The sequence below is a fragment of the Alligator mississippiensis genome, chromosome 5, assembly GCF_030867095.1.
Source record: "Alligator mississippiensis isolate rAllMis1 chromosome 5, rAllMis1, whole genome shotgun sequence".
In the NCBI taxonomy this organism is placed as follows: domain Eukaryota; kingdom Metazoa; phylum Chordata; order Crocodylia; family Alligatoridae; genus Alligator; species Alligator mississippiensis.
This window is the reverse complement of record NC_081828.1, coordinates 219,234,370-219,261,879: the sequence shown is the minus strand read 5'-3', so window position 1 is coordinate 219,261,879 and position 27,510 is coordinate 219,234,370. Positions and strand designations below refer to the sequence as shown.

Sequence of the window (27,510 nt, the reverse complement as noted above, 5' to 3'; positions counted from 1 at the left end):
CCAATTTTACTTCTTGTAATATATCTCGGTCCAGCAGGATAGCAGCCCAACGTGGTCCGTCCTATACGATGCATGTCAATCGAAAGTGCCGGATAGGGCACAACACCTGTTTAGATTTGAGTACCTTTTCTGCCCCACTTTACTGGCTCTGCCGAAACAAGGCTCATAAAATCTTGCCCTGGAATTGGGTGGGGGAATGCACTCTTGGACGTGTTATCCCTGGTTTCGAAATGCATAGTGCAATATATCTGGAACAAGTAAAGAATTTCAACCATCACGTGAAAAGGGCGGTTAACCCCTTAGCTACCAGAAACACAGGGTTCCACCAATTTGTGAGACCCTTCATACCGTGGCTTGGGGTAAGAGAATTGGAACTAGCCATAATTAACATTTCAGCCACAATGGAAGCTATGGGAAATGCCACTGCGGATGCAATGCAGGCTCTGCAAGAAGAGATCCCCCAGATCTCACAAGTAACTATACAACACCGCATAGCCCTAGATTACCTATTGGTATCCCAGGCAGCAGTGTGTGCCTTAGTAAACTCCACCTGTGGTGTCTATGTCAATCAGGACATGCGAATAGAAACCAACATTTGTAAAGTTCGAAATCAGTTAAGGGTCCTACATCAAGTGGCCTCAAGAAATACTGACTGGGGTCTAGAAGAAATGTGGTCTTGGCTAACCTCCTGGCTCCCAGATTTCGGGGCCCTTGGCAAGAAAATCCTGTATGGAATATTGTTTGTCTTGATAGTTCTGATAATGTTCTATGTCTTAATGCAACTGGTCCTCTGCTGCGTGAAAGCCAGCAGGGGAAGCTTTAGCAAGGCAAGAAAGCCCACGGCAGAGTCTAGAATAATGGTGTTACAAAAGTGTGAGTGGATTGAAAGAAAACATGAAAGGCTGCATGATGAAATAGAGGGGCTCATGAGAATGGAAGTTTAAGGCTAAAGTGAGAATAAATAGTCTCAAAGGGGGGACCGTGGAATCAGAAAAAATAAATGCCTTAAACTTTGATCATTTGAGTTATAAGATGACATAACCGCTTTGTGGAGAATTGCTGGCTCGGTACAGTAGAACAGATAAGGGAAAGTGTTTGTTCTTTGTAACTCCTCTGCAGCTGCTTCGCTCACCGCGGCCTTGAAGATAGCAAAAAGTATGTACAACTCTGATTTCCAAGTGCAAGAAGGAGGTTTGTGAACTAACCTCGCCTCCTCCATAAGTTCCCATCCTGATTACAGCAAAGAAGTAATGAAGTCATGTTTATAGCTGCTTTTCTAGCTAATTTCACTATATGATCACGTGAGTTGTAAGCGACTGTTAAGAAGTATGTAAGCCTCCTGATTTTGCTCTTGGGGGGAACCCCTTCCAAGTGCTTGGGAAATCTATGTCACTTTGGAGTCCCCCCTACAGCTGTAGTTTCTTTTGAATAAAAGCTTCTGCTGACCTGACCCAAAAGTATGCTGCGTGTGTTTCCACGACACAGCTGTGGCTCTCCACCAGCAGCAGGCATTTAAACAGCATCCTCCTTGCTGCATGTGGCAGCTTGCAGGCTTTATTGAACTGAGGGCTGATCAAGGCAGCGACATAGGAGCAGTTTCTCCAGGGCTCTGGATGCCGCCTGCCCCGGTGCTGGGGGGGGAAGATAACGTGTCACTTATGTTCTTGCAAGACAGGACCCTGGCTGCAGGATGGAGAAGCCTGGAGCGATCAGCTCATTGCCATGCACACAGAGGACACCTCTGCAGCCAGACCCAATGACTTGAGTGGCAGCTGCTTTGTGCCCTAATCCCCAGAGATCATCCCTACCTGTGCTGGGACCCTCCAGGCATCTCTCTGCTTTGCCTTCCTCCGGTTTCTCAGCAGCAAAAGGGGGGATAAGGGGCACTCTCCTGGGGGTGGGAGGCTGAGTCCTCTCCAGCATCCCCCGTGCTCCCAGCAGCCATGTCCTAGTTTGCACGGTCAGTATGGCGCTCGCCCAGGGGTGCGGTACCCAGGGAAGGAGCCCAGGCAGCAGGCACACGTGGGGCTGTGCCTGGGTGAGACAGGCAAGGCTGGTCCCAGAGCAGGTAAATGCTGGGTTCAAGCTTCAGCCACAAAGAGTGGGCTGGGGAAGGGCAGGATGCAGCTGGGCTGGAGTCCGGCTGCGGCTCTCCTCTGGGCATGCCTGGGAATTGTAGTCCTTCGTGCAGGGCCTGGCTCATGCAGTGGGTACCAGGATTTCTCTCTCAATTTTGCAGCTGCTGCTGGATGGGGCTTGTCCATGGTGTTGTACAAACGGCTAGTTTCGTGCCCCTGGAGGCTTGTCCAATCCACCCCAGGAGAGAGTCACACACAGGATAGGTCCAATTTCAGATTTATTGTTTGCAAACAGACCGACCTAGGAGTTGAGCCACTCAGATCAGGGTCGACAACAAACTGGGTCTGAAACTTCTTTTTATAGCCAAGGTAAACAATAGATTTCAACGTATCGTGCAATTATTGGCAGACTTAGCATTACGTCTTGCATCGTATGTCTAGCAGTTACATGTTCTATGACGGTTTACATACATGTCTCATTTACATCTTAAATCCCCTCCCAGGGGCAGTTCTTAAGCCCCTCACGGTCATCCTTCGGTCAGGGTCTGGTTTCTCCACCTCAGCATCTTCCCTGCCCCTCTTCTCTTATCTCTCGTAAGGAGTTATTTATTGCATCTGTTCCTGGCTCTGTCTGCAGGAGTTTTTGTGCTACTCGTAAATCTATCATTAGCATATATGCCTTAGCAAAAGCAATTATGAAAATATGCAGAAACAATTATAAAAGCAGGAAAATATAGATTATGCTATATTTTTACCACAATGGCACCAAACTGGGCTTGCAGGGCCCAATCCAGTGCAAACTGTCATTGCTTTGAAATGCCCTGCAGCCAGGTTGGGCTTGTAGGGCTGGAGAAGACTGCTCCCAAAGCTGCTGGAAGTCAGTCATTGCAAGTTAGCTTAAGGTTTTCGAACGATTCACAGGATTCGGACTTGATCTGGCTAATTTGACCTGGTACTTGAAAAGTTTTCCAAAATATAAAAAAAAAGAAAATAATTGAACGTTAGCAGTCTTGCAGCGGGGGCTCCGGCCCCTGTGACACCGGCTCCAACTGCTCCAGGCTGAGGTTTGCCTGCCTCCTTCCTTCCTCTTTGGTAGCATCTGCTTCCTTAAAGTCACAGAGATGTGGGGCTGGCAGGGAGCTGCAGAGGTCCTATCGAGTCCAAGCCCTGCCTAAGGCATTATAAGACGTTGAGCGGGAAAGGTAACTAGCAGAGTGAAAGTGCTAGATGTTAGGAAAGCTGATCTCAACGAACTCAGGTGATTAGTCAAGGCCGCACTGCAGAGTAAGTGTTTTAAAGAGTTGGGAGCCCAGGAAGGGTGGCTGTGCCTTAAGGAAATGATCCTTTGGGCACAGAGGGAGACGATCCCGATGTGGGAAAAAAGGGGGAAAGGGGCCAAGAGGCTTCCTTGGCTGACCAGAGAAATCCAGAGCAACCTACGGGCCAAAAGGGGGGGCATATAAAAAGTGGAAACGGGGAGAGATTACCAAAGACGAATATACCTCCTCTGCTCGTGCTTGTAGGGAGGCAGTTAGACGGGCCAAAGCTACCATGGAGCTGAGGATGGCATCCCAAGTAAAGGACAACAAGAAATTGTTTTTTAGCTATATTGGGAGTAAAAGGAAGGCCCAGGGAGGAATAGGACCCCTGCTAAATGGGCAGAAACAATTGGTGACAGACAGGGGGGACAAGGCTGAACTCCTCAACGAGTTCTTTGCCTCAGTGTTCCTAAGCGAGGGGCACGACAAGTCTCTCACTGGGGTTGTAGAGAGGCAGCAGCAAGGCGCCAGACTGCCATGCGTAGATCCTGAGATGGTGCAGAGTCACTTGGAAGAACTGGATGCCTTTAAGTCGGCAGGCCCGGATGGGCTCCATCCGAGGGTGCTGAAGGCACTGGCCGACGTCATTGCAGAGCCACTGGTGGGAATATTCGAACACTCGTGGTGCACGGGCCAAGTCCCGGAGGACTGGAAAAGGGCTAACGTGGTCCCCATTTTCAAGAAGGGGAGGAAGGAGGACCCGGGCAACTATAGGCCGGTCAGTCTCACCTCCATCCTTGGTAAAGTCTTTGAAAAAATTATCAAGGTTCACATTTGTGAGAGCCTGGCAAGACAAATTATGCTGAGGGGAAACCAGCACGGGTTCGTGGCAGGCAGATCGTGCCTGACCAATCTAGTCTCTTTTTATGACCAGGTTACGAAACGCCTGGACACAGGAGGAGGGGTGGATGTCGTATACTTAGACTTCAGGAAGGCCTTCGATACGGTATCCCACCCCATACTGGTGAACAAGCTAAGAGGCTGTGATGTGGATGACTGCACAGTCCGGTGGGTGGCGAATTGGCTAGAGGGTCGCACCCAGAGAGTCGTGGTGGATGGGTCGGTCTCGACCTGGAAGGGTGTGGGCAGTGGGGTCCCGCAGGGCTCGGTCCTTGGACCGATACTCTTCAATATATTCATCAGCGACTTGGATGAGGGAGTGAAGTGTACTCTGTCCAAGTTTGCAGATGACACAAAGCTATGGGGAGAAGTGGACACGCCGGAGGGCAGGGAACAGCTGCAGGCAGACCTGGACAGGTTGGACAAGTGGGCACAAAACACCAGTATGCAGTTCAACAAGGAGAAATGCAAAGTGCTGCACCTAGGGAGGAAAAATGTCCAGCACACCTACAGCCTAGGGAATGGCCTGCTGGGTGGCACAGAGGTGGAAAGGGATCTTGGAGTCGTAGTGGACTCCAAGATGAACATGAGCCGGCAGTGTGACGAAGCCATCAGAAAAGCCAATGGCACTTTATCGTGCATCAGCAGATGCATGACGAATAGGTCCAAGGAGGTGATACTTCCCCTCTATCGGGTGCTGGTCAGACCGCAGTTGGAGTACTGCGTGCAATTCTGGGCGCCGCACTTCAAGAAGGATGCGGATAACCTGGAGAGGGTCCAGAGAAGGGCCACTCGTATGGTCAAGGGCCTGCAGACCAAGCCCTACGAGGAGAGACTAGAGAAACTGGATCTTTTCAGCCTCCGCAAGAGCAGGCTGAGAGGTGACCTCGTGGCTGCCTATAAGTTCATCACGGGGGCACAGAAGGGAATTGGTGAGGATTTATTCACCAAGGCGCCCCCAGGGGTTACAAGAAACAATGGCCACAAGCTAGCAGAGAGCAGATTTAGACTGGACATTAGGAAGAACTTCTTCACAGTTCGAGTGGCCAAGGTCTGGAACGGGCTCCCAAGGGAGGTGGTGCTCTCCCCTACCCTGGGGGTCTTCAAGAGGAGGTTAGATGAGTATCTAGCTGGGGTCATCTAGACCCAGCACTCTTTCCTGCCCATGCAGGGGGTTGGACTCGATGATCTATTGAGGTCCCTTCTGACCCTAACATCTATGAATCTATGAATAAGGCAGGATCAGCCCTGTCCACACAAGCCCAGACAAACCCCATGTCCAACCTCTGAGCAAAACTACAGTCACCCCAGACAGCCCCAGCCATCGCCCTCACCACGGGAAAGCAGGGGGGCTGCAGCCACCAACATCCTGTTGCTGCAAAGGGGGCTCATAGATGCTGCAGAGACCCCAGGCCCAGGCCGTGCCCCCGCTGCAGAGGAAGGGAAAACCCCCCAGTGCAGACCAGTCTGAGCAGGGGGTAATCCCTTCCTGCCCCAGTGCAGCGTCAAGCTGACCCTGAGTGCAGGGGCCAGACCCTCCAGCCAGGACCCTGTGGGCTTGGTCCCAACAGGAGCCCAGTCCCCATCCCGGGTTTTAGCCTGCACCCAGCGCCTTTGAAGGAGGCTCAAAAACCCCCTTACACATGTAGTAGCAGGAAGCCAAAAATTCCCTCCTGACCACAAAACCCATAAGCCTGGGAAATACCCATGCTTTGACATGCAATAGGCTGCAGCCCGGTGCCTTCTAGGCTGGTCGGATAAAGACGGATTTCATGGGCTAGGGCCCAGCACAGCGCAGCTTCTCGCCGCGGCCTGCGCCAGTCCTGGCTCTCCCAGCCCTTCTGTACGTCACGGCAGGGGGAAGCTGCCGCAGGCCCCAGCATTGCCAACCCCAAAGATCACAAACCAGGAGTCACCCCCTCAAAAATCATGAGCTTGGGTTTCAAATCATAGAAAATGAGGGTTGAAGGGACCTCAGGAGGCCACATCTAGTCCAACCCCTGCTGAAAGTAGGACCAGCCCCAGCTACATCATCCCAGCCAAGACTTTGTTGAGCCAGGTCTTAAATACCTGCAAGGGTGGAGACTCCACCAGACCTTTGGGTAGCGGTCCACTGATTTACTACCCTCCTAGTGAGAAATTTTTCCTAATATCTAACCTCAACTTCCCTTGCTGCAGCTTGAGCCCACTGCTCCTTGTCCTGTATCTGCCCCCACTGAGACCAGCCCAGCTCCATCCTCTTTGCAGCCCCCCTGCAGGGAGGTGAAGGCTGCTATCAAATCCCCTCTCTCCTTCCCTCATCCCCACCCAGTAAGACACACATCCCCTGCCATGGGACAGGCCAGGGGCTCCTCGTGGCTCCCCCAGTCCTGCGTCTGGCTCTGCTCATGCACCGTGCTGTACTGTCATGTCGTGTAACATCACTCTGGTTCTTGTACCAGGTTCTAATTTCAAGATTAGGACACCATTACATCTTAACTAATAACATATTTATTAAGACTCCAGCAGTTGCAGGTGTAGTGCTATAGTTCATCAAAGGCAATGCAACATGCTCACCACCCCAAAGTACAACGGGCTCGATGGCACCGGGTGATCTGTCCGTGAAGCCTCATCCAGGGACTCCCGGCTCCTGCGTCTGGTGTCTGTGCAGGTACGATCTTGAATGGCTGCCAGGATCTCTTTGGGAAGGGCTCTGAAGGGTACATTCTCTCACCACTCTTTATAGATCATAGAGCTTGCATTTAATGCAGAAAATTAGCTTAAGCCTTCCTCCTGACCTAACGCATATTCATAATCTAGCTTGTTTGCCAAAGACGGTTCCCCTGAACTGGAATTTCCCATTTTGAACTAATCTTTTCATTCTGAAGTGGCATTGATTTTGCTCAGGCTGTTCCTCTTTTGCCTAGGCTATATTGGGTAACTAAATTCAATTTAGTTACCCAACTTCCTGCTTTGTTTTTAAGCCAGGGGCATCACTTACACAATTCAGGCTAAGCCAGGGGGGTCATGGGCGCTGCAGAGACCCCATGCAGAGGCTGTGCCCCCACAGCAGAGGAAGGCAAAACCTCCCAGTCAGGACCACTCTGAGCAGGGTGGAAATCCCTTCCGGCTCCCAGTGCAGTTTGGGGCCGAGCCTGAGCGCAGGGGCAAGACCCTCCAACCCGGACCCTGCGGGGTTGGTGCCAGCAGGAGCACCGGCACAGCCCAGCCCCAGCCCCAGTTTGGGCTGCAGTACCCGGCACCTCTGGGGGAGGTTTAAAGCCCTTGACACATGGAGAAGAAAGAGGTAGAGGGGCAACCAGCACAGCCCAGGAGCCTGGGACAGCCCCACAGTGGAGCACAGGTATTTCTGTGCTTTATTGTGTGTTTGCAGCTTATGCTCAGCATAAAGGTCAAAACTCAGGTCTGAAGGCCCGTGGTCCTGAGTACAGTCTGGCAGCTGCCACAGGCCATCACCTCCCTGGCACCATGCAGGACACAGGTCCGTGTACACCAGCGGCTCCTAGTCCCCTGCATGTGCTGGACCTTGGACCCCTGAGTCCTCCCCCCCTGCTGCACCTGCTTCTGGGGACGGGGTGGGAAGGGGAGGAAGGCACAGCCCTACGCCAGCCAGCTACACCCCCCCAGGGCCGACCGGGACACGAGCGTCTCGCCCTCCTGCCCGGGGCCCAGGGGCTCAATCCCTGCACTGCTCCCCCCCGCAGCCCAGAGGCAGCAAACACCAGACCCTATGAAGATATGGAGATGCTTTATTGCCCGTAGACACAGCACGGTATGGCACGGTGTTGGGCACGGCTGCAGCCACTGAAGGGGCAGAGTGGGCCTGGTAATGATGCAGCCCTGGGTCGTGCCCGGCTCAGGCACTGTCCACATGCATTTCTTCACCCGGCTGGGCCTGGGCCTGGGCCGCGGGCACAGAGATCACCAGTGGCTCTGTACCCACCCCCGCCTCCTCCCGGTCCTGCAAGCAGAGGGGGATCATCAGCACCGTGGACCCCTGGGCTCAGCACCACGTCCCATGCAGCACGGAGACCCTGGGCCCACGGCTCCCTGCACAGAGCAGCCACGAGCCCACGGGCCAGGAGGCAGCCGGGCCCCGGGCTGAGCTGCTACCTCCCCTGCCCAAAGCCGCCCCGGGGCAGCGTCCCCAGCGAGGGGCTCCAAGACGCAGCCGCACGTTTCAAAGCAGCCCAGCCCCCCGGGAGACGGGAACCCCTCCGCCCCTGCACGGAGCCCAGGCAGAGCCCCTGCCCGGCCCGGGGCCAAGCCTCGCCCGCTTACCTGCGCCCGGCAGCACAAGGCCTGGCAGGTGCAGACGAGGCAGCAGGCGGCAATGACGAGGGCACCGGCCGTGGTCACCACCAGCAGCACCCGGACGCCCAGGAGCAGGTTCTGGGGGCAGAGCGCATGGGCAGTGCCTGTGGCCTCCCGACTCCTGGGCCCTGCCGGGACGGGGGCTGCTCCCTCCTGTCCCACCCCCAGGCATCCCCCGTCCTCCTGCCAGCGCCCTCGGGGACTGCCCCGCTGTGATGCTGCCCAGGGCTGAACCCCACGGCCCAGCACCCAGCCAGGCCCCTGCAGCGCTGCCAGCACCACGCGGGCACCTGGAGAGCGGGGCAGGGCAGCAGGGCAGGGGGGCTGCTGCACATGGGGCAGCTGCTCACCAGGAGAGAGGCCACGAATCGACGGCACTCCTCCTGCCTCCAGGTCGCCTCTTCCGGGGTTGATGTCACCCTGGGGTTGCACACATCCATGTAGAAATACCTGCCATGATGGATGCCCTGCAGACTGATCACCATGGCCACGACCGCAACCACCACGCTGGCCAGGGCCAGGAACGCAGCGAGCAGCACCTGGAAGGGGGAAGGCGCTTAAGGGACTTGTGCAGGACAACTAGCATGTGCACTTGTGCACACACATATGCAAACACATGGACATGCATGCACATGTGCGCACATGCATACATGACATGCATTCACACACAAGTGCAAACAAGCATGCACACGCACATACGTGCATACACATACCTTCTTCCCTGCACAGAGCCCCCCACTCCAGCCCCAGTTGCGGGGGACCCACTGGAGCAGGGAATCCATCCCCAGCACATCGTTGCTCTGTGCTGCCCACCGGGACCGCGCTGGCACCGGCTCCGGCCTCTGGGCACTGCTCGGCCTGGCAGGACCGGAGACTCCACACCGCACAAGAGCCCCCTCCCCTAGCAAAGGCCATGCCCGGGGCAGCCCCCGGCACTCACCCAGCAGCCGGCTTCATACTTTCGGCAGAGAATGGAGAACGTGCCCGACACCACGAACTGGGAGAGAGGAGCCAGCATGAGCGTGGGGCTGGGCTGGCACAGACCCAGGCACAGCTGAGGGGCCTGGCCACAGATGGACAACGTGTGGACCAGCCATGGCCTCCTGCACCCACAGGGGCCACAGCAGTGCCACAAACCCGCCGTCACCTCTGAGACAACAAGAGCCCCCACCCCCTGTATGGCAGCCCTAGGAGTCGTACTGGGGCACTGGGGGTGCTGCCCAGGCCTGGGGGCTCAGGGCAGGACGCACACCCCAGCCCCAAGTGCAGGGATGGTCCAGGGCACGGAGGAGCCAGCAGGGGATGGGTAGGGGAGCCCTGCTGGGCCCTGCCTGGAGCCAGCAGAGCTCATGCCACTGCACGGCCCGTGTGCTGGTGGGACAGGCCCTGCTGCCCCAGGCCACGGGATGACAGAGAGGGGAACAACGCGGCTCTGGGGAAGGACGCCCAGGCCCCCTGACCACGAGGAAAGGGAGCTGGCTGCGGCTGCACCTCGGCAAGGCTTGGACGCCCTCACGCGGGACAGGCTGCAAGGGAGGTGCGTGCTGCGCAGAAGTGCCGTCGGGAGCAGCTGTGCATAGATCCACGGCAGCACGGCTGGAGGGACCCATGGCCAGAGGCACTCCCAGGGTGCAGCCGGGCTTGTTTTGGCTCCGAGACTGTTTCTCAGGCTCTGGACGTGGGAGCAGGAGCCTCCAGGCGACATGGCACTGGGAAGCCCTGCAAGTGTGTGGAGGCAGCTATAAGGGTCTGGACAGGCCAGAAACAAGGGCTGGAGCCCCGGGCACGAGGGTTGGCGCAGATCAGCGCTGGGGGGAGCAGCACAGTGTGCAGAGCAGGCAGGCAGCATCCGGGTCAGGACACAGGCTGCCCCCGAGGATGCAGGGGCGAAGCGGGCCAGGCCGACGGGCACTGGGAGGGCGGCACAGAGAGCCCGAGAGGCCTCATGCGCAACTGTGCTTGCCAAGGGGGAGCAGCCCCAGTGGAGCTGGGACAGGACCCAGCACCAGCAAGGAAGGGGTGGGAGGGCAGAAGAGGTGCAGAGCACCAGGAACAGACCTGGGCAGGGGACCGAGTCTCCTGGGAGCTGAGCAGCTGCCCCCCAGGAGGGGAGAGCAGGTCCCTGGGGGCCCGTGGCCCACACCAAGCCACGCACCACAGCTGCCGTCCAGAAGGGAGACGCCTTCCAGTACTCCTCCGTGTCCAGCGTGAAGCAGAGCGTCAGGCCCAGCGCCGCACACACCAGCCCCAGCAGGATCTGTGCCGCCTGCAAGAGCCGTGCCGAGGTTAGGGTTAGGGTCAGCGCCCAGCCCTCCCCACAGTGGCACGGTGCCCACCGCTGCCCGGCCCAGACCTACCCCCAGCACTCGCAGCTCCTGGGCGCAGCAGCCCACGGCCCGGCGCACCGGGGTGCAGGACTTGTGCCCAGCCAGCCTCGCGGCACCCAGGCCATGCACCAGGTAGGCCAGCGACGACGCCTCCTGCACGTGGATGTGGACGACGGTGCCGGCCGTGGCCTCGCCGGACCCAGCCGTGTCGCCCACCGTCACCTTCACCGGGCGGGGTGGCATGGTGCTGCCCGGCCCTGGCCCCGCGGCACCCCGCGCCGGGGTCCCGCACCCCCGTGCCCCGCACCCCCGTGCCCCACACCCCTGGGTCGCCCCGGAGCTGGAGCAGCCTGGGTGCTCGGCGCTGCGCACGGAGCAACGAGCCCGGCGGATCCCGGCCCCGGCTCCGCCCGGCCCCGGCTGTCCCGGGCGGAGCTCGGCGGGGCGGGGGCTGGTGCGGAGCAGCCCCCGCCCCACATCCGTCCTGCTGCCCGGGGGTGCTGCAGAGACCCCGCGGACATCCCCACGGCGGAGCACGGGCACCGCAGCGCCCGCCGCCCTCTCCTTGCCCCGCGCCGCGCCGCGCCCCCCAGCCCGTGGCACCCCCGGGATTTGCAGGTTGCTGCCACGGCCCTGGAAGCGCCTTTCCCGCCAGCTGCCCCCCAAGCCCTTTCCTCGTCACCCCCTCCGGACCCCTGTCCTCCCCCGAGCTGGCCCTGCGCCCCACGGCCGGGTCCGCTCCCACCCCGCACCAGCTCAGGGGCGCGGAGCAGGGCTCGGAGGCAGCGGGTGCTGCCTGAGGCTGGGCTCTGCAAGGAGCAAGGGCGACGCAGAGCAGATGCCCCTGTGCCGGGGAAGCTCCAGGGTGGGAGTTCAAAGCAGACGGGGAGCAGCAGGGTGGCAGTGACTGGCTCTCAGACAGGGCCTAGCGCAGACACAGCGGGGGCACTGGCCAGGCTCAGCTGCCCCGACTCCACCCCAGAGCTGGATGCATCTCCTCCCTGTGCAGTGGAAGGGCCGTGGCCAGGTGCTGGGCTGGCACAGCTCTGCTGTGGGGATTTCCAGCCCTGCCCCCCCCTGCTGCTACCCATGGACTTGGTCCCATGGCCAAACCTGCCCCGCTTCCCCTTGGAGGCAGTGGGCACTGGCCCAGGGCAGCTCTGGCTAGGGCCTGGCTGCTCCTAATGAGCCGAGTGCCCCCAGGTGACGCTGGCTGCCTGCCTGCCCAGGCAGGGAGCAGGGCAGGGCAGGGCAGGGCGGCCTGGCTGGGAGCATGGGATGGGGCAGCCTCCTACTCACCTGGGTCTTGCTGCAGGGGTGGGGCAGGTAAGTCTGCCCCTGCCCTGGGGCAGGGGGCAGGGGGCAGAGAGGTACCCCTGACTTTGCCAGGCTCCCTAGTGTCATACTGAATGTATTATTTGAATGCCTATAATAGTTGCCCATTAGCCAGTTTAGGAAAAAGACAAGATTCATCTTCTCATCTAGGCCGTTGTTTTGGCCTACGTGTGGAAGGTCCTGACTTTGCTCAAAGTCTTAACTCTTGAATTTCATCTTGAGAGGCCTTTAACAAAGTTAACCTAAAAATGACCCTTAAGCAAACATCCCGAGACATCAAACCCTTAGAGTCTTTGAAAAAATTGGAAAGAAAAGGTCACTGCCGTGGTGTGGAAGTTCCCCAAAGTAATTAAAATGGTCAAGAAAATAAACTGATTACCAAGTAAAAGAATCTGTTGATCTGTGCCCAAATTTGGGAATAGTGACAGGTTTGGGTAGGAGGGGCCCAAGACACAACTCACTCAATAAAAACTGTAACCTACTGTCCCAATTTGAAGGTAACCTCACTTGCAGAACAGCCCAGGGAAGGAAGAATCGCAAGTGTAGGCCAGATCAGACTGATCACCTGAACCACCCTCTCCGTGGTAAATTGTGTGGGATTTTTTCTATTCCATAACCCACTAGAGACACTTGTCATGAGAAGAGCATCCCAGTGACCCAGCACATCATTCGGACGGGGAAGGGTAAGGAAGCCTTGAAAGCGCTGGAGGTGGGATAGTGTCTGGCTACATAGTCGGCGGGCTTGCTCACAGACCAGGATTGCTCGAGCGTTTGGTAAATTAGGACCAGAGACCGCATAAGTCTCCCTGCTCACTTTATTCTGCTTGTGCTGCTCTTTGTCACCACTGAGCTTGGTGCACGAGCCGACTTGCGTGCAAGGCTGCTCGGGGTGGCTGGATGCTGCCTGGTGCAAAGTGAGTGCTGCGAGATGTGGGGACAGACTGGCCCAAGGGTAGAAGCCAGCGTGGGGCTGGGTCAGGGCTGGGAGCCGGGGCAGCCCTGTGGTGGGCACTGGAAAGCACCCGCGGCCAGGGCCTGGGACAGTCTGGGGGTGGGCGAGGGCTGTTTTAGGGGCAAGGTGCAGGATGCACGGCCCCCCCAGCATCCACAGACCTGTTGGCAGCAAACAGCCCTGCACCGTGGAGCTCTGTTGGGACTAGGGTGGGACAGGAGGCTGCAAGCGAAAGGCCCCAATGCGGCCGCAGCCAGGGAGAGGGGAGCGCAGCTGTGGCAGTGCTAGAGACGGGCTCCCCGGCCTCCAGGCTGGGCGCAGGGCAAGATGAGGTGCAGGAGAGAGCCCGGGGTCGTAGCTGGCTCAGGCGCTGTCCACACACGTCTCCTTGTCTGGCTGGGGCTGGGCCTGGGCTGTGGGCGCTGAGATCACCAGCGGCTCCGCACCCGCCGCGGACTCCGCCTGGTCCTGCGGGCAGAGCAAGGCATGTCAGCACCCACTGCAGCCCCATGCATGGCACCCCACGCAACAAAGGGACTCCCGCAGAGCCCTCAGCCACGGTGCTGGTGTCCACCCTGGAGCTGGTGGCCGGGGCTCTGGGGCACCTGCTGGTACTGTCATCCACACCGCTCCCCCAGGCTGGGTTGCCCCTGCTAGGACATGCCCCTGCCCCTGCCCTGCAAAGCACAGCAGGGCAGGACTCCCTGCAGCGTGAGCCCTGCCTGGGCCATGGCGCCATGGGCAGGCTGCCGCTCCCCCCAGAGCCCCAGCCCAGCTGCCCCAGTACCTGTGTCCGGCAACAGAGGATCTGGCAGGTGCAGACGAGGCAGCAGGCGGCAATGACGAGGGCGCTGGCCGTGGTCACCAACAGCAGCACCCGGATGCCCAGGAACAGGTTCTGGGGGCAGAGGGGACGGGCAGCGCCCACTTTGTCTGGAGCCCGGGGGCCCGCAGGGGCCAGAGCTGAGCCAGCTCCAGGGCTGCAGCGGGAGCAGAAGCCTCGAGCCGGGGGCTCGGGGCAGCAGCAGGGCAGCACCTCTGCTCCGGGAGAAGCCCAGGGGAGAGGCTGTGGGGGCTGCTCCCCACGTCCCAGGCCCAGGCCCAGGCCCAGGATCTCTGCAGAGCCCTCCCAGCCCAGTCCCCGGGGTGCTCTAGGGTCACGGGCCCCTCACACATGGGCAGAGGAGGGTGCAGGGTCATGCACCCCGCTGCTGCCCCAGACCTCGGGGCAGGACCCAGGTGTCCTGGCACCCAGCCCAGTGCCCCTGGGCCTGGCCACTGAGGGCTCCCACGGGCAGAGGCCACAGCACAGGCACACTCAGCCACTCCGGGGGCTGCCGACATCCTTCCCGGGCATACTCTCACCTTCATCTGCAGCACCTCCTGGCACTCCCACCACGTCCAGCCATCCGTGTACGAGCCGTCAAAAGAAAACTTGCTGCACCGGGTGCCCGTGTTCCCACGTGACCACACCACCTCGATCCCCCCACACACCACGGCCACAGTCGCCCCTACCACGCTAGCCAGGGCCAGGCAGGCTGTCAGGAAGAGCTGGGGGAGTCGCGGGCCTCCAGGTGAGGACCGGCTGTGCAGACACAGGCCTAGCAGCACGATGGCTTCCACCTACCCGTGCTCCCCCCGGGTCATGGCCCGAGCCCCAGAAAGGGAGCTGGGGGAGAAACCAAGCCAATGGCTACCCTGTCTGCCCCCGGCCCTCCTGTGCTAGGCTCCCGTGGAGGAGATGGGTGTCCAACAGCCTGGCCAGTGCCCAGGAGGAGCCTGGTGCAACATGGCACCAGCACCAGTGGCTGCAGCTGCCCCCAGGAGAGCTGGAAGAGCACCGTGCCCCCACTCCCCCGCACATATGGGGTGCACCGAGCACCCCCCAGCTCTGGGCAGGGCCCTTAACACCAGCATGGAGGCAATGCTCCCCTGGACAGGGCCGTGACTCCTGCGCCAGGGACTCTGCACCTGGCATGGACGTGTCACCTGGCCAGGGGGAAAAGGGGTCTCTGGGGCTCCCCTGCATGCCCCCCTACCTGGAGCCCCTGGACACCCACAGCCCTGGCTCCAGAGCCCCCAGCACTCACCAAGCAGCCTGTGCCGTGTCTCCTGCACAGGACGCAGAGCGCACCCAAGCCCACGAACTGGGGGAGAGAAGCTGGTGTGAGCGGTTCCTGGGAGAGACGCGGGCACTGGGCAGACGGCCGTGCTGGTGGTGCCCCCAAGGCAGCTTGCCCTCCAGTGCCCAGGCCCATGTTGGCAGAGGGTGCAGGGCACAGGTCCCCCTACTCTAATGGGCTCTGGGTGAACCGCAGCTCTTGCGGGTCCCGTTGTCCCCATGCCTCCCCCAGGCGATGCCCAGCCCTGGCCCACAGTGCCCCACGGGGCTGCCCCCCACACGACGGCCTCCCCCAGCCACCGGCACTCACCAGAGCCCCTGTCCAGAATGGGGACTGCAGCCAGATCACCGTTGTGTAGGGCCCAAAGCGGAGCGCCACGCCCAGCGCCACGCACATGACGCCCAGCACGATCTGGGCCACCTGGCCAGCAGCACGCACAGAGCAGGACGTCAGGGGAGGCCACGCATCCCGGCTTTGCGCTCACCTCCCTCCCGCGTGTGCCCTCCCGCACACCCAGGAGGGAGTTGAGGCTACAGCTCTAATGCCTGGCCAACAGCCTGCGTGATCCTGGGCTAAAGGCTGAAGGGCAAGGCCAGGCCTCGCCTCCTTTCTGTCCGTCTGTCTGCCACTGGCACAGGCAGGAGGGAGTCAGTGGCCACGTTGCAGTGATCAGGCTGAGGCCATGCCCTGTCTAAACCCCCCAGTCCACACCAGTCTGAGCAGAGGAGAAATCTCCTCTTGCTCTTAGTGCAGCATCGGTCTGAGCTTGAGCGCAGGGGCAGGACCCTGCAGGGTTGGTGCCAGCAGCAGCATTGGCACAGCCCCATCCCCAGCCAGGGCTGCAGCAGCACCCAGCACCTCAGGGGAAGTTTAAACCCTCAACACATGGTGCAGAGCGGTGCGGTCTCCATCCTGGGACCCGGCAAGGCAAGGGACCCCCTGTCTGGGGACCGAGGCCTGCCCTCGCCCCTGGCCTGGCACTGACCCCACACCCCCAGCGCTGCCGGAGGGGCCACAGGCCCTCGCTCCGCCTGCTTGTCCCAAGTTACCCCAACTCCAGGCCCCGTCCCACCAGCCCCGAACCTACCCCCAGCGCCTTCATCTCCCGGACGCAGCAGCTGCGGGCAGGGCCTGGGCCAGGGGCCAGCCAGGCCTTGACCTGGTCCAGCCGCACGGCCCGCAGCGCCTTGACCAGGTAGTGCAGCCACGACTCATGGCTGACGTGGACATGGACGATGGGGTGGTCCGCGCCTGCCGCCGACACCTCCAGGCCACTCACCCGCACCACGGTGGTGGGCATCGTGCTCCTGTGGGAAGGGGCAGTGTGAGAGCACCCCTGCCTGTCACAGCACCCCACGAGGCCGGGGCTTGGCCGGGGCACAAGGATCGGGGTTCCTGCGTCCTCCCGTACCCTGTCCTGGTTCCTCCAGGTGCCGCCAGGCCGGGAAGGGGCTCCCCCAGGCAGGCACAGACATGCCCCGGCAGCAGGCATGGGGCCGGCCCCTCTTGCCTCCAGCAGCAGCTCTGGGGGAAGCTCAAGCGGCAGCTCGGATGCCTGGTGCCCTCCCTGTGAGGCGGGTAGGGGCAGAGCTGGGCTGCAGCTCCCTCCTCTCCTGGCCCCAGCAGCAAGGGGGGAGCAGGGTCCTGTCTGGAGCCCCACGCCCTTCCCTGGCACTTCGGGGCTCGGGCGGGGGAGACCCGCGGAGCAACCCTAGCCCTGAGCGGCGGCAGGAAAGAGCCTCCCAGGATCCCAGGGGAGCTGCCAGGAGCAAAGTCCCACCCCTGGCCCAGCTGGACCCGCCAGTTTGTGGCTGTGGCGGTGCGGGGTCCAGCCCCGCACTCCAGAGATGCTCAGAGCAGCCAGCAGGGCTAGTCCTCAACCTCCCCCATCCTGGCTCCTCCAGCCTCCTCTGGGGCCCCCCTCATGTTGGGGTTTTCCCAAGACCCCCAGGCTCGCGGGGGTCGGAGAAGGCAGGCACTGCTCCATGTGTGCACAGCGCAGGAGGCGGGAGACTCGCAGGTGCCAGGAGGAAGGCGGTAATCCAAACCAGTACAACATAGGAGCTGCTATTGACTGGGTCAAGCCTAGGTCCTTCCCTGCCAGAACCACCTGTCCTGGCTCTGCGACCTCCGCACCTTTTCATTTACTGCCCATCTGCAGCTGCACCAAGCCCGGGGACGTCCTGGTCAACCTCGCCCAGCTGGCAACAGCCCTGCCCAGAAAGGAGGCTCTGGCCAGAGACCCCTGAGGATGGGGGCTGCTTTCCCATCCCTTGTTTGTTCATGTCTCCTGGCAGAGTTTTACTGGGCCACGTCCACTGCTCCTTGGACTCATCTGAGGGCCAGCAGGCTCTGCTCAGTGCCCCCTCGCTGCACTCGTTTTGGACCTGTGCCCCTCGCTCCTGTCCCTGTTGTGTTTTTTTGTTGTCCTGAGTATTCAGTGATAGACCCGAGTGGCCCCATCACTCACCTTGGGGAGCTTCGGCCATCCTTTCATCTCTAATAGAGAACCCAGGCTCTCTGGCCTAGAGGCCTGTTCACTAGTGTTGTAGGCACAGGGCTGCAAGATCAAGGCTGGGCAGCAGCCCTAACCCCAGCCTAGCCCAAAATTATGCAACTGGTGCACCAGGCCCCCTTGGCCTTTTATGACTGCACCCAAGCTGCTGAGGCCTCTTCCTCTTCTACAGCCTCGTCCACGAACCACTGGTTCATCAATCAACAAAAATATATGCATACTGTCAGTCAATGGGTTCTAACCACAAAACCCAAAAATTAAAGGAGGCAGCACGCTAGCTTACATTTTCTTCGTGGCTTGGTGCTTCTGCTTCCCCCTGCCTGCGACGCTCCTCCCCGGGGCACAGCAGTTCCCTTCTCACAGCAGTCGGACCAGCAGCCAAGCCAAGCCAAGCCTCTTTCTGGAGCGCTCCCGCACACTCCTTCCCCTTTGGCTGCTGCCCCTTACTGCTCGCAAGCCCCGGGTTTTTATAGCTCTAGCCCGCCCCCTTCTGGTCACCTGACTAGCTGGCCCCGCTCAGCTTTTAACCCCTACCCTGCCACAGGCTGTGTCTGGAAAATTTTGATCTTAAAGAGACTGACCTGCCTTCTGGTAACAGGGCTAGGGTTCCCTGCTACACACCACGCTCTCTTCTCTTTTGTCTGGGATCTTCCCTTCACCTCTCAACCCTCTTTGTCTTCATACTGTCATGAGAAGAAGTCGGCACTTACACTTTTGGTCCCTGGATGATGCTCTACTACAAAGCAGTATGGTTGAAGATTGAGAGCCCATCTCATTAGCCTTGCACTATCTGTCTTCATGCTTTACAGCCATTGCGGTGGGGCGTGGTCCGTGATTAGCGTCAACTTCTGTCTGAACAAATAATACCGGAGTGTTTCTATGGCCCATTTGAAGCCAAACAGTCTTTCTCTATTGTAGCATAATTCCTTTCAGATGGATGCAACTTCCTCCTTAGGTATGCTATTGGACGTTCTTCCCCTTCCTCCATTTGGATCAACACTGCACCAATAGCCAAGTTTAATGCATCTGTCAGTATCAAAAAGGGTTTACTGAAATCTGGTGTATATAGTAATGGCTGTGTACAAAGTGCATCCTTCAACTTTTGGGATTTCATAGATTTACAGACACTAGGGCTGGAAGGGACCCCGGAGGATCATCGAGTCCAGCCCCCTGCCCCAGGGGCAGGAAGTCAGCAGGGATCATAGGATCCTAGCAGGATAAGCATCCAAATGTCTCTTGAAGGCATTCAAAGTAGGTGCTTGAACCACCTCTGGCGGCAGGCTATTCCAAACCTTGGGGGCTCGGACAGTAAAGAAGTTCTTCCTTATGGCCAGCCCGAAACGGTCATGGAGTAGTTTGTGACCGTTTGACCTTGTCATCTCTTGGGGTGCTCTGGTGAACAGACGTTCCCCCAGATCCTGGTGAGCACCCCGATAAACTTGTAGGTGGCCACCAGATCACCCCTGAGCCTGTGCTTCTCCAGGCTGAAGAGTCCCATGGCTCTCAGCCTCTCATCATAAGGCCTGTTACCCTGACCTCTGATCATGCTCATGGCTCTCCTCTGCACTCTCTCAAGCTTCTCCACGTCCTTTTTGAATTGTGGGGCCCAAAACCGGATGCAGTGCTCCAGCTGCAGCCTCACCAAGGCTGAGTACAAAGGGAGAATGACATCTTGGGTTTTGCTTGAGAAGCATCTATGGACACAAGCCAGCATTTTGCTCACTTTACTAGCCGCAACATCACAATGAAGGCTCATGCTCATCTTGTGGTTAATCCTGACCCCCAAGTCCTTTTTGTCCATAGTGATAGCCAGGTGAAGAATGCTCCTCCTATCTCTGGTTTCCATCTCACCTTGGTTGGGGCTCCAGCCCTTACCATCTCGGTCAAAGGCACCACTAACTTTGCAAAGTGAGGAACACATTTCCTATAATAATTTGCCAGTCCCAAGAAAGCCCTCACTTGTTTCTTTGTTTGGGGAGTTTGATACTTCCTTAATGCCTCTGCTTTATCCAGCAGCTGTTGCACCTTACCCCTTCCTACCTGGAACCCAAGGTACCGTGTTTCCTCCTTCCCGGTTGTGCACTTGAGTTGGCAGTTAACTCCGCCTTCCTTAGGTCTTGTAATATCACACACAGTGCTACTAAATGCTCCAACCAATCTGCGGTATATACAATAATATCATCTGTATAAGCTGTGGTGTAACCCCATGAGGGGCTAAGACTCTGTCCATCAGCCGCTGAAACGTCACGGTGACTCCATGTAATCTGAATGGCATGTGTCGGAAATGGAATATGCCCCATGGTATGGCAAATGCTGTCTTTTCTTGGTCCTCGGGTGCTAAGGGGACCTGCCAATAGCCTTTCCTTCGGTCCAAAGTGGAGATATAGCTGGCTTGCTCAATGTTCTCCACCATTTTGTCTACCCTCAGCATCGGATAAGCATCAAACTTATCCAACGCACTTCCTTTCCGGAAATCAATACAGAGTCTAATTTTTCCATCTGGCTTCAGCACTACCACGATAGGGCTACGCCAGTCACTTCGGGATTCTTGTATTATGCCTTTTTCTAACATCATCTTGAGCTCATCTTTTATCTGCTTCTGAAGTTGTTTTGGGATCTGCTTCCAGTTTTCATGGATCACCTGGCCTGGAGGGGTCCTTATTCGATGCATCACACTCCAAGCTTCCCCAGGGACCTCTTGGCACACATCTCCATACTCTCTCACCAATTCCATTGCCTGTCATGCCTGCTCTTCAGATAGTCGTGGAGCCTCTTCCACTTCACTTCTCCCAACCGCCTCCCTGAGGGAGGGTCCCAGCTCCAGTTCATCCAGTTGAAGGGTCAAATATAGGCAATCTCGTTCTTGTCACGGCTTCATCATGTTAATGTGGTATACTTGTTTTTTCTTTTGCCTGTTTGGCTGATGTACTTCATAATCTACAGGCCCTACTTGGTGTGTTATTTCAAAAGGGCCCTGCCATCGTGCTAGTAACTTACTCTCCTGGTCCAGTTAGAGAACCAGTACACTGTCTCTCAACTCAAACTTCCTTTTTCGAGCCCCTCAATTATAACAGGCTGTTTGTTGCCCTTGTGCCTCCCTAAGATTTCTTAAAGCTTCTCTCCGTGCCACTTCCAGGCGTTCTCTTGGTTCTATCATGTATTGAACCAGGTTCTGGTCTTTACTTAGCTGCTCTTCCCAACTTTCCTTAATCAAATCAAGGATTTCTCTTGGTTGCCGTCTGTATAATAGTTCGAAAGGGGAAAACCCTGTTGAGGCTTAGGGTGTAGCAGAAAGCCCCCTTTTCCTCTTGTCTGCATTTGCTCCCCCGTCTTTGGATATGTTTCTCCTCTTCTACCTTTTCTTTCTTCCTCTTTCTTGCACTATAAGATAAGGAATTGTGTTTTAAAGTTTGTATGTGTGCATTTTCTATCTCCCCTTGTATTTTGGTATTTTTACCTATTTGTGTGCCATGGCATTACTCTTGCAGCTTATATTTCATACTCCTCACCGTTTAACTAAATGGTTTGGTTTCAGAAGTAAGTTATACATTGTAACAATGTTAACAAGGGAAGGAATCAAACCACTGCTTCCCTGTTATCAGGCGAGCTCCTGAAAGAGTGAGTGAATCAGTGATTGAATGAGTAACACAGTAGCAGGGAGCTATTAACACCAAGGGAAACCGCAGATCAACCAATGGAAGAAATCAATAGGAGACAATGTAGCAACCGGGAATTCTCTAAAGGTCACTGATCAAGGGCTAGAAGCCCTGATCTGAGATAATCAATGTCGGGGACCAACTTTTGGGCTGAATATCTCCAGGTAGACTGCTCCCAGAGCCCTATTCAAAATTCATCAACAGACTCCCAAACCTGCACGTACATGCGTACGACCCCTGGGGCTGACAGATGCCATCCAGCAGCCAGCAAGGGGGAAGTCCCACGAGGGTCAATAACCCCTGGATTGGGCAAACCTGAAAACTGGGAAGTCACCAAAGTCTGCCAAGGACAGATAAAAAGCAGTAAAAAGTGACCCTCAGCGGCGCACTCTTGATCTCCAACTTGACCAGCACCCGACCTGTCCAGCCAGAAGGACCAGCCAGTGACCCCCTTCTGGAGGATAACACCATGCTGGAAGAAGCCTCTACTGGCCATCGACGGCAGACTCCAGCGCCTGTGGGATAGGTATACCTGACTCTTGTAGCTCACTACTGTGTGTGTGCAAGTGTGTGCGTGTGTGTGGGGACCAGCCCCAAGGTTTATGATTTGACTTCATTACAGTATTTCAATCCGCCTAGTAAATCAGAATTTTAAGGATCCCGAGTTGGACATTTGTAACCAACAAGGGTGTCTCTCTTACTGCAAATAACAAGGGTGCTAACTTTTGATCCCACTTCTGTGGTCTCTCTACCATGAACTTCAACATCTGTTTCAAAGTCTGGTTAAACTGTTCCACTAGCCCGTCAGTTTGGAGATGGTATACTGTGGTCTTTAGGTGTTTAATTCCCAGTGTTTTACTCACTCCCTCAAACATGAGAGATGTACAGTTCATTCCTTGTTTGGTCAGCACTTCTTGGCACTGGCCCCACAATATCCACTGCCACACGCACGAAGGGAACTTCCACCAAGGGTAGTGGTACTAACGGAGCTCTTGGAGGGTGATTCGGGTTCACTTTCTGGCACACAGGACAAGATGCACAGTGTGCGATTGCAGTGTTCAAGTGATGCTGCTTCTCATTAGGACTCTGTAGTGATATCACTGAAAACTTATTTAAAGGTCAGGCCATCTAAGCGGGCTCTGTTTTTCCTCCCAGGGCTGCTTGAATCCTGAATTGGGAGCCAGAAAAGCCTGCTCCCCATGGGGTCCCCTCTCGTCACTGGAGAAGCAAACTGAAGTGATGACAAGGGAAAGCTTCAGATACAGCGAGTGAAAGACTGTCTCAGGGCTTGAGACCTTTGTTCTCTCCCACTTCTTCCCCCTTTTGTTGTCTGGGTTTGGAATGGGATGGATGATGCCAGGGGTGGGCATCAACCCCTGCAGCAAACTGGCCAAGGTTGGAGCCTGGCAGTCTTGCGGGGACACTCTGGGCAGGGCTGAGAGCCGGCCGTGTTTTAGTTGTTGTTGCATCTTCTTTTGGGTTCAGCACAGCTGTGTCACTGAGCCCCGCTGTGTGTCTTGCCGGCAGTTTTGGCCACACAGGCCTCGAGCGGGGCAATGCCACGAGTGCATCCTCCCTAGTGCAGGCTGCCCAGGAGCGGGGTTCTGGCACCCACCGCCCCTGCGCTGGGGATTGCCGTGTCTCACTGGGCGGGATGTAGCTGAGACAGGATGTCTCATCTGGACGGCCATAATCCTGCGCCCTTTTGCTCTTTCACAGCTGTTGAATTTCAGCCCATCGGTGTGAGGCTGAAGCCCGGCCACATGTCAGCTGGCACATTTGGGCCCGGGTAAAGCCTGGGCACTTGTTGTTTGTCCAGCCCTTGGTGTAGGATAGGCCTGGCCAGTTTTTGCTGCCCAATCCAGGCCTAGCAAAATGGGCCTGGGTCTTCTTTTGTTGTTTCAAAGCAGTCTAGTAGTGCAGCTGAGATGCCGTGTCCAGGCCACAGCCTAGTAGGCCTGCTGCTTTTTTATTGTACGTTCAGACCCGGCTGCAGGACATGCCTCAGCCCCCCCCCCCCCCCCGTTACTACTTTACAGCTCCTGTGTCTCAGCAGAGCCATATTGCTGAGCTCCACTGAACATTTGTTTGCTCTATGTCTGGGTCTGGCATGTTTTGGGCCTGGCACATGTTGCTTTTGTGGTGCCGTGTCCTGACCCGGCAGCGTGGTTGGCACTGGACGCAGTTCAGGCTCATTTGCTGTTTTTTTTTCTCTGAGTTTTCTTGCAGTTTCCTGCCCCCACAGAGCTGGGATTAGGACTAAACATTTACACTGATGAAAACTGCAGTTAACCCCTCAAATCCACACCTTGCAGGGAGTAACAAGCGGCCTTGGACCTATGCTATCGTGCAGAACCCCACAGTGCAGTGACCTATCGAGCTGCTCATTGGACTCTCCAGTGTGGGCCCCCCACTCCAGCCCACTGCTGAAGGACAGGTGTAAGGGGTGCAGGTCTGGGCACAGCTCCCAGTCCCCCTCTCCAGTCTGTCTTTGCACAGCATTGCCAGGGGAGAGCGCGAACGCAGTCCCCCACTACCACAAATTATGCAGTCGAGTTTCCCGCATTTGGGGAAATCGCAGGGGTCAGCACGCCCGGAGTGCAAGGGGCGAGCCTCACCCTGGGAAAACCACCTGAGTGATCATGGTGTCTCCCCTGCCAGGTAAGTATGCTTGATCCAGGCCGGGCCCCAGCACCGCCCCCCGGCCAACCCACGCACAAGTGTGGGCAAGTGCATGCAACCCTGCCCACACCGAGACCTGCTCCTTCCCCACCACGCAGGGCTCCTCCCTCCACCTCCCCTACGCCCCCACCCTGTGCCAGGCCCCCCACAACGATGCTCAGTGCCTCTTCCCGAAAGGCCCTGCGCGCCCTCTCTGTCCCACCCCTTCCCTTCCAGATCTGCATACGACCGCCCCCTCTGCCTTCGTCATCAGCATCGCCCTGCCCACCCAAGTCCAGCCGTGGGTGTCCCCCACGCTCTCCCCAGGCCAGGGCTGTGGGGACCTTCCTGCCGGGCCCTGTTCCTGCACTGCCCCCAGGAGGGGGGCTCAGCCCCAGCACAGCAGGGGGCCAGGGCAGCAGCCCCGGGTGCAGACTCCCTGGGTAGGTGGGGGTGGGGAGCAAAGCATCCCAGATGCTGCCCCTGAGCCGGGCTGCCCAGGCGCCCCGTGCAGCAATGCTGCCCTGAGCCCGGGTGGGAATCTCCATGCCTTGGCAGAGGACGGGGCTGCTGCGAGGATCTCGGCCCTGATGTCTCAGCAGCGAGCGGCTCCGCTCCGTGTGAGCCACCTGTTCAGTTCAGCGAGTCTCCACCATGTTATGTCCCGCGCATCCTCCAGCACTTTTCTGAACTTAGCAGCGCTCTGACACATCACCACGAGACTCACACATCCTGCATTTGACGGTACGTAGTTTCACAGGACTTTATCCTGAGTCCAGCTCAGGGGGTCTCCACTTTTCCAGGGTCAAAGCATCCCCCACCGTGCCCAGCATCACTTCTGAACGCAGCCGTGCTTTGGGATTCATTCATGGGCTAAGATCAAGACACCTCAGCTGGTCTAAAAAGACATCCCATTTCCCCCACTACCCTGGTCTGCCTGTATCCTTGGGCCAACACGGCTACAACCAACACCCCTGAAACATGGAAGATACCAATTTTTTTTCATTTGAAATGGAAACTTCACGACATAGTTTCATAGTTGGTCGGGTCGAAAGGGACCTGAGCAGATCATCACGTCCGACCCCCTGCCATGGCAGGAAAGAGCGCTGGGGTCAAACGACCCCGGTAACGTGTTCATCCAGCCTCTCATAAAGACCCCCAGGGTCGGAGCCAGCACCACTTCTCTTGGAAGTTGGTTCCAGATCCTAGCCGCCCTGACAGTGAAGTAGCGCCTCCTGATGTCTAGTCTGAATCTACCCTCTGTCAGCTCGTGACGTTATTTCTAGTCACTCCTGGTAGCGCTCGGGGGAACAGGGACTCCCCCAATGCCTGCTGGTCTCCCCTGACTAGTTTGTAACAGGCCACTAGATCCCCTCTCAGCCTTCTCTTGTGGAGGCTGAACAGGTTCAGGTCCCATCGCCTCTCCTCGAGCACCTTCCCTGCTGCCCCCTGATCATGCGGGTGGCCTCCTCTAGACCCTCTCCATGTTGTCCACATCCCTCCTGAAGTGCGGCGCCCAGACCTGGATGCAGTACTGCAGCTACGGCCTGACCAGCGTCGCATAGAGAGGGAGGATCACCTCCTTGGCCCTGCTCGAGATGCATCTGTGGATGCGTGACAAGGTGCAGTTGGCCTTCCTGACCATGGCCCCACACTGTCGGCCCGTGCTCATTTTCGAATCAATAATGACTCCAAGATCCTTTTCTGCCTCTGCACTGACGAGAAGGGAGTTCCCCAGCCTGTAGGTCTAATGCTGGTTCTTACTCCCCAGGTGCAGCACCTTGCGCTTGTCAGTGTTGAATCTCATCCTGTTCTCATCCGCCCACCCCTGTAACCTGTCTAGGTCCAATTGCAGCCTATTCCTCCCTTCTAGCGTGCCCACATCCCCCCACATCTTAGTCTCATCTGCAAATTTGAACAGGGTGCTTTTTACACCCTCATCCAAGTCACTAATGAAGATATTGAACAGCGCGGGCCTGAGGACCGAGCCCTGGGGGACCCCACTGCCCACATCCCTCCAGGTCAAAAATGACCCGTCCACTACCACTATCTGGGTGCTGCCCCCCAGCCAGTTAGCGACCTATCTAACTGTGGAGGTGTCGACGCTACAGCCCCCTAGTTTTTTAAGGAGACTGGGGCAAGACACAGTGTCGAAGGCCTTCCTAGAGTCCAGAAAGACTACATCCACTGCTGCCCCTGCATGTAAGGATGTTGTGACCTGGTCGTAGAAGGCCACCAGGTTGTTCTGACAGCACCTGCCTCGAATGAACCCATGTTGGTTGCCCCTAAGCATGATCTGCCCTGCCGGCCCCTCGTGGACATGCACCAGGACAACGCTCTCAAAAAGCTTACTCAGGACGAGGGAAAACTAACTGGCCTATAGTTTCCTAGGTCTTCCTTCCTCCCTTTTTTGAAGATGGAGACCACATTGGCCCTTTTCCAGTCCTCTGGCACCTCACCAGAGCACCACGAGTGCTCATAAAGCTGTGCCAGGGGTCCCGCAATGACCTCTGGTAATTCCCACAGCACTCAGGGGTGGAGATCATCAGGACCAGCTGATTTAAATATGTCCAGTCCCTCCAGAAGTTCCCTGACTTGATCCTCGCTGACCCTAGGCCTGGGTGCGCCTCCCCTGGGGCCTGAGGGGGTCCCGGTGGCGGGGGGGTGACCTGGTCCCTGCTCAGGAAAATTGAGAAATTGTTAAATAGGTTAGCCTTGTTGTCTGGTGCAACGATCACATTTCCTAGCGTGTCCTACAGAGGCTCCACATTACCTGGTACGTTCTTTTTACCCCCTATGTATTTAAAAAAGGACTTCTTGTTCTCCTTGATCCAGGTAGCTAGTCCCAGTCCCATCTCCGCTTTGGCCTTCCTGACCTACAGCCCCCCCTGCAGCTCCAAGCACCCGAGGTGTAGTCCACCCTGGGTATGGCCTGTGACGGTGGCCCGCTGGCGTCACAGGCACATGGAGAGGTGAGGAGAGGCTGCGGTGCAGACAAATACCTGGAACAGAAACCCGGAGTGGGTAACTAATCTCCGGGAGACCCAGCGGTGCTGGAGCCGAGACCGTGGCGGCAGCTCCTGCCACAGCTACAGCCGCGTGAGCCGGCATTACGCCGGCTATTTAAGTAGCTGTTCCCAGAAAGGGAAACAGCTGGGCCAATTGTGGTGGCCAATATGGCCACTGAGGGAAAGTTTAAAATCCCCAGCAGCACCCGAGGGGAGGGGGAGCCAGAGAGAGACAGAGAGAGAGAGCACGCAGATAGCACGTCTGGCGTGCTGAGGCTCCTGCTGGGGAAAGGCACCAGCTTGGCTGTGCCCCACCAGCACAAGAGGCAGGAGAAGCCTCTAAACTGCGAGCTGAAGAAAGCAAGGGGAAACCTCCTGCCTT

The 27,510-nt window shown here is 57.6% G+C and overlaps 2 protein-coding genes, 1 long non-coding RNA gene and 1 other non-coding gene across 5 annotated transcripts in view; all 4 read right to left on the bottom strand.

Annotated features, from left to right (window-relative positions):
* The window catches only part of LOC132250997 (uncharacterized), a 33,472-nt gene extending 29,763 nt beyond the window's left edge, over positions 1-3,709 (bottom strand). The window contains exon 1 of the long non-coding RNA XR_009462808.1: positions 1,809-3,709. This is a non-coding gene — a long non-coding RNA (uncharacterized LOC132250997). The remainder of the gene's footprint in view (positions 1-1,808) is intronic.
* A 4,259-nt stretch (positions 3,710-7,968) lies between these two features.
* LOC106740153 (transmembrane protein 176A) lies at positions 7,969-11,348 on the bottom strand. Its single transcript, XM_059729432.1, has 6 exons — positions 10,909-11,348; positions 10,707-10,817; positions 9,492-9,548; positions 8,902-9,090; positions 8,519-8,629; positions 7,969-8,198 (listed from the first exon to the last, which is right to left on the bottom strand). Exons 1-6 carry the CDS (start codon positions 11,119-11,121, stop codon positions 8,094-8,096), a joined length of 786 nt encoding a protein of 261 aa, XP_059585415.1. The 5' UTR covers positions 11,122-11,348; the 3' UTR covers positions 7,969-8,093.
* A 1,662-nt stretch (positions 11,349-13,010) lies between these two features.
* Positions 13,011-18,377, bottom strand: TMEM176B (transmembrane protein 176B). Of its 2 annotated transcripts, XM_014608563.3 has the most exons (7): positions 18,087-18,376; positions 16,376-16,595; positions 15,598-15,708; positions 15,256-15,312; positions 14,531-14,716; positions 13,953-14,063; positions 13,011-13,633 (listed from the first exon to the last, which is right to left on the bottom strand). In XM_014608563.3, coding segments are annotated over exons 1-7 (792 nt in total). In that variant the 5' UTR covers positions 18,089-18,376; the 3' UTR covers positions 13,011-13,528. The 2 variants fall into 2 exon arrangements, with proteins under 2 accessions (XP_014464049.2, XP_019337900.2); XM_019482355.2 differs by lacking the exon at positions 14,531-14,716 and having other exon boundaries at positions 18,087-18,377.
* Positions 18,378-23,964: 5,587 nt separating this feature from the next.
* On the bottom strand, positions 23,965-24,128 carry LOC132251075 (U1 spliceosomal RNA). The gene has a single exon (XR_009462879.1). It is a non-coding gene; the product is annotated as a U1 spliceosomal RNA (small nuclear RNA).
* Positions 24,129-27,510: the final 3,382 nt, after the last annotated feature.